This window comes from Kryptolebias marmoratus, linkage group LG18 (assembly GCF_001649575.2).
Source record: "Kryptolebias marmoratus isolate JLee-2015 linkage group LG18, ASM164957v2, whole genome shotgun sequence".
Taxonomy (NCBI): domain Eukaryota; kingdom Metazoa; phylum Chordata; class Actinopteri; order Cyprinodontiformes; family Rivulidae; genus Kryptolebias; species Kryptolebias marmoratus.
In genome coordinates, this window is record NC_051447.1 from 20,761,010 (window position 1) to 20,766,369 (window position 5,360).

Consider the following 5,360-nt stretch of genomic DNA (forward strand, 5'->3'; position numbering starts at 1 on the left):
TTCTCTCTCTGTCTCCGTGGGTACAGGTGTTTGACTTCTCTCTCTGTCTCTGTGGGTACAGGTGTTTGACTTCTGTCTCTGTCTCTGTGGGTACAGGTGTTTGACTTCTGTCTCTGTCTCTGTGGGTACAGGTTTTTGACTTCTCTCTGTCTCCGTGGGTACAGGTGTTTGACTTCTCTTCTGGTTCCAGGTATGGGTGGGTGGAGCCTCCTGCTGTGTCTCAGTAGTTCGGAGCGCAGCTGTCTGAGGAGGATCAACTTCTCTCACCTGCAGCACCATCAGATGGTGAGACTCACCTGTCCTCAGTTTCTTGGAGTCATCTGATATGTTTGATGACATCACAGCTCACCTCTTTGTGCACGTCTTCAGGTGAACCTTCTGCCAAGACTGATGCAGGCGTTTTCAGACGCAGGTGATGGTCTTTGTCACTTCCTTACTCACTCCCACCTGACAGGTAAATCTCAGGAGGCGGAGCTTGTTTCACACACATCAAAATAAAAATACATTTAATAAAGTGACTGAAGTTGATTCTGTTAGTTTTGATAAATTTGAAAATGTGATTTTTGAGCAGAAAGTGTTTCAGATCTGGTTTCCATGGCAACAGTGCTGATAAATTGTTCTACAGTTTCAACAATGGTGGAACAAAGAGCACCTGTTTGATTTTAATAATGTTGAATTTGGTTTAAAATGTCAACTGTTTCCTCTGTTCAGAATCTGATTTACCCATGATGCCTCAGTCCTGTGGATCAACCAATCAGAAGCCTGACTTTTTTCAGGACAGGTGTGTTCACCTGTCAGAATCTTCAGAACGTGACTCGTCATCAGATAAATAAAATGTCTGCTGTTTCTCTGACAGTCACACTCCTGTCCAAGCCCCGCCTCCAGCTCTGGTTGCCATGGTGAATGTTTACGTCCTGGTGACCTCTGTGACCCCACTGACCTCCTTCTTGCATGACATCATCGTAGTGACGACCAATGAGGATGTTTTTGGGCAAACAATGAAGGTGAAACACCTGTCAGTCAAAGTTTTAGTTTCTGTGTTTGTTTGTTTGTTCCTACCTGACATCTTCGTCTCCTCCTCTTCCTCTCAGATCAGAGACTTCCTGCTACAGACTTCCCATCATGCTTTGGTGCAGATGAAGAACGTGATTGGGGCGGTGCTGCAGGCGGCATCAACCAATGAGAAGCAGGAAACAGCTTCCAGGTAATCTTTGAACTCTAACTTGTTTTTGTTTACATTTTTACCTGCAGCTGAGTGGGTCACATGACCTCTGATGTGTTTCAGGTGTGTGTTGTGTTTCCAGCTGCTCACCTTCACTCTGCTCTTCAGCGGCTCCATCACACCTGTTGTCATCCAGGTAAGACTTCCCATAGCATCTGATGGCTTTTATTCTGAAGGACCGAACACTTCCTGTGTTAGTTTCCTAACAAACCAGAGTAGTTGGTGCCCCCTGCTGGCCAACATGAACATCACCGTGAATCCTTGTTTATTGTTTGTGATGATGACTTTAGAGAAGATGAAGCTGTAATTTCTGCTCATGTGACTGATCTGCTGATCTCAGATTGGTTTTCTGACTGAAGGAACTCTTTGTTCCTTAGGCTCAAACACAGAACCTCCCATCCCAAAAACCAGTTCAGTATTTACAGTAAAAACCAGCCTTTTACAGTGAGGATCCACTTTCAGTCAGATGAAAGGGGACCTATTCTGTAAAATTCACTTTCTGTTCAATTTCATGTTTTGTTCTTCCATTTGGGTTTCTGCTGCTTCTAGAAACAGTCCATAAAAAAGCACCCAGACAGTTTTTGACAATAAGTAAATGTTTTCTGGTGTCTGCAAAACGACCTGTTTCAAAAACCTCGGGATTGTTGCATCACAATCCCTGTTACCTAGCAACCCCAAGCCGAGCCCAGCCCCTCACCTAGCAACCCAAGTGGAGCTCCGCCCACTTCATTACAGGAAGACCGTCATGTTAGTTCTGCTGGTTTTGCAGCTGAACGATGTTCTGTTGTTATCGAACATGCATGTTCTCCCGTCACGGAGAACAGAGCTGCGTGGCTTCATGGTAGTTTTGTTGGCAGCGTCTCCACCATATTGCCAAAGAAAGTTGTAGTTTGTGCAAATAATTTCAGGTAGGAGTCCTGTGTCTCACGTTACATTACTCACAATATCTGCGCCTTTACAGATGGAACCGTAGTAGAAGTGTCTACGTTAGCTACAGTGTGAGGAAAAAGCTGGTCTGGTGTGAATTATTGTGCTGATGTCAGCTGCTTCACATCATGGCGCACTGCGCGGAGGTGGGAGACAAGCAGAACCCTCAGATTAATCATTAATAACGATATAAATGTGCATCAGATCCGCAGCGTTTAATCCTTCAGAGAGCTTTTATGTTTCGAGGCGGGACACTGGGTTGGGGGCGTGGCCAACAGAAGCTAATTTGCATAAAAGTGACGTAGCTCTAAAATGAGCTGAAAACAGGCAGAACTGATCCGGTGAAATCTGAAGATCTGAGAAGGATTCTGTGTATTAAATGTCCTGAACACAGACCTGTCCTGACTTGTTCAAGGAAGCATGACAGGTCTCCTTTAAATCCAGAGGAATCAGAAATGTCTCAGGTGTCCTTCATGTAAACGGCCAGCAGAGGGTGGTCTCTCGCTGATGTTTGTCCTCTTGTCTTCAGGTGGACACAGAGTTGACCTTCAACGCTCTGAGAGACGACACATTTGACAGACAGATCACCAAAGACCTGATCCTGGAGGACACCCTTCACTTTCTGCTGAGACCACCAACACACCTGTCCTCTGAGACCCACCTGTCCTCTGAGGCACACCTGTCCTCTGAGACCCACCAGCTCTTAGAAAAACTCAGAGAACAGGTGAGTTTCGTAGAGAGAAACTGATTATACATTAAAAAATAAAGGTATGGCTTCAAAATAAAGCTGAATAATGAAGCAGACCCTGAGGGACGTCCAGCATTTCTGCCCAGAAGCTCATGAGGTCTTTAGCTAACAAAAAACTCAAAAGATTTGTAAGCAACTCATTTGTAAGCTTTATTTTGAAAGTCCTCCTAAACTAAAAAGTTTAATAACTGCACCTTTACATGGTTTCTGAGGGCGGCCATGATGGAATCATGAAGCCAGTTGATTTAAAAGATTCTTGATCTGTGAGCGACAGAAGAGGCTGCTGTTTTCAGCTTTGTACAGCATTTTATGACAAGTTAAATACATCCTTCACTTCCTGTTTTGAACAGAAAATCCCAGCTTTTATTGTGAAACTCTACTGAAGTTAGAGTGGACTTTAGCAACAACAGAAACCCTGGCAGGAAGAAGACAAAGCCCCGTGTTCCGATGTTTTATTTGGCCTTCATGCAACACATATATTAGAAAATAAACTGTAAAGATAATCTGATTTCATGCAAACCAGTGAACTAAATCTTCTTCTACATCCAATGAGATGATTTAGATACAATGGTGGGCGGGGCCTGATTAAAGCTGACCAATTAGAGCAGTCTTCATGTCTGGTTTTCTTCGGAAATGTTTGATGACCTTCACATATCTGTTTGTGTAAACTGTCAGTACGGTGGCTGCAGAGGGACACACAGCGGCTGTTTCTCACAGGAAGAGTTTCTTCTTCTGCTGCTGCGGTTCGACCAGCAGCTGAGGGTTCCTTCAGCGTTCCAGCCGGTACGTTGAATCTGGTGCAGGTTCACACCTCCACAGGAACCAGAATCTGAGTTCAGTCCTGGTCTCTGTCTGCAGCTGTATCCCATCACCTCCTCCTCGTCCTCCTCGTCCTCCTCCTCGGGTTCTCTCGGCGTCTCCGACCTCCTCCTCAGGATCAGTTGTTACTACGAGCTGCAGACCATCAGCAGGTGACGAAGGTTTCAGACGGTCCATCGTATGCGCTTGAGTCACGTGACCCTGTTTCCTGTTTTTCACAGAACTGATGGGACCAACAAACCGACCAATCAGCAGCCGGGTACCTCAGGTGAGACAGTTTGGGTTCTGGAACCATGAGAAGCTCTGACAGCAGAGAAGCTCAAACTGATGTGAAGGATTGTTTCTCACATCTGTTTTGGTGGATCCTTCTGAACAAATAAGACGACTAATAAACAGCTGGATCTGCTTTAAACACACACACACACACACATCCTCACACACACCTCCTCACGCACACACATTCACACACAAAAAAAGGCAGAACAACAGTTTACAGACAAACATCACAAACAGGAAGTTACATCATCTTCTCTGTAGATTTACCACATTTAAACTTTATTTTCTGACTCACAACCTTCTTAACTCTGATTGGTTGGAGTAAAATCCCTTCCTGCTGAGCAGCTCTGTGATTGGTCCATCTCTCTGTGTGACCCAGGGACCTGTGTGGACCCCCGGCTCAGACAGATTTACACCGACCCCCCCCTCGCCCTGACTCCGCCCTTCCACCCTGCCGTGAAGGAATACCGTGCTGAGGTGACCTTTGACACGCTGACTGTTCGGATCCGACCGGAGCCTGTCGGCGCCGCCTGCCGGGTCCACCTGGACGAGCACCGGGGGCCGAGGTGAGCTCAGGACCCTCCTACCTGACCTCTGACCCCACAGGGCACGACATTAAAGCCTCTCCTCCTCAGGATGGTGAACTTCCCGCTCGGACTCGGTACCAGCCGGATCAGCATCCTGGTGACAGACGCCGCCAGACCGACGCCCGTCGTCATGACGATCTACACCGTCCACGTGTCCCGCGAGAGCCGTCCCAGTCTGCCCATGTTTGGAGAACATGTGATGTGCAGCTTCCTGCAGGTAGGTCAGCAGACAGGAAGTGATGTCAGGCTCCTGGGATTGGGTCGGGGAATAATCCTGAACCAGAACTTGTGTCAGAAAAGATCAGCTGCTGATGATTATTTAAGGACCTGAACCCATTTTCTCAGCTGGTGTCTGTCTCCAGCTGTCAGCGAGAGACCCGGGGGACACCTGGACAGGTCTCCAGTCCATCACAGGGACACATAGAGACAAACGAGACAAACAGCCTTTCAGATGTTCTGAAGGTTCTGGGTGGCGGTGGCTCCAGAGGTAGGGGTTCGTCCTGTAACCGGCGGGTTGTCGGTTCAACCCCCAGCTCCATCAGAGGGCTCAGCCGCCCCACTTCTATCAGCCCGTCCCAGAGCAGCTGTAGCTCACCGCCATCAGTGTGTGGATGAATGGATGAATGGATGAATGGATGAATGGATGAATGGATGAATGACTGACTGGTGTGAAACGCTTTGAAGTTCTTGGACATGATAAAGCGCAATAAAGTGAAACCATTTACCATTCTGGTCCTCAGACCTTCATAGACGAGTTCCTCCTGCAGGTTCTGGTCCTCAG

At 47.2% G+C, this 5,360-nt stretch overlaps 2 protein-coding genes across 2 annotated transcripts in view; one reads left to right on the forward strand and one right to left on the reverse strand.

The window, feature by feature from the left end:
• Positions 1-5,175, forward strand: part of LOC108229154 (cadherin-like and PC-esterase domain-containing protein 1) — a gene marked incomplete at its 5' end in the record, with an annotated part of 12,729 nt that extends 7,554 nt beyond the window's left edge. Inside the window, 12 exon segments of the mRNA XM_037981276.1 lie at positions 191-285; positions 370-454; positions 712-781; positions 857-1,004; positions 1,092-1,204; positions 1,286-1,358; positions 2,679-2,873; positions 3,573-3,680; positions 3,756-3,868; positions 3,938-3,984; positions 4,372-4,558; positions 4,628-5,175. Coding sequence (XP_037837204.1) covers positions 191-285; positions 370-454; positions 712-781; positions 857-1,004; positions 1,092-1,204; positions 1,286-1,358; positions 2,679-2,873; positions 3,573-3,680; positions 3,756-3,868; positions 3,938-3,984; positions 4,372-4,558; positions 4,628-4,910 — 1,517 coding nt within the window.
• Positions 5,027-5,360, reverse strand: part of LOC108248408 (filamin-C) — a 76,884-nt gene continuing 76,550 nt past the window's right edge. The window contains exon 49 of the mRNA XM_037981389.1: positions 5,027-5,079. Within this exon, the coding sequence (XP_037837317.1) occupies positions 5,027-5,079 (53 nt within the window). The remainder of the gene's footprint in view (positions 5,080-5,360) is intronic.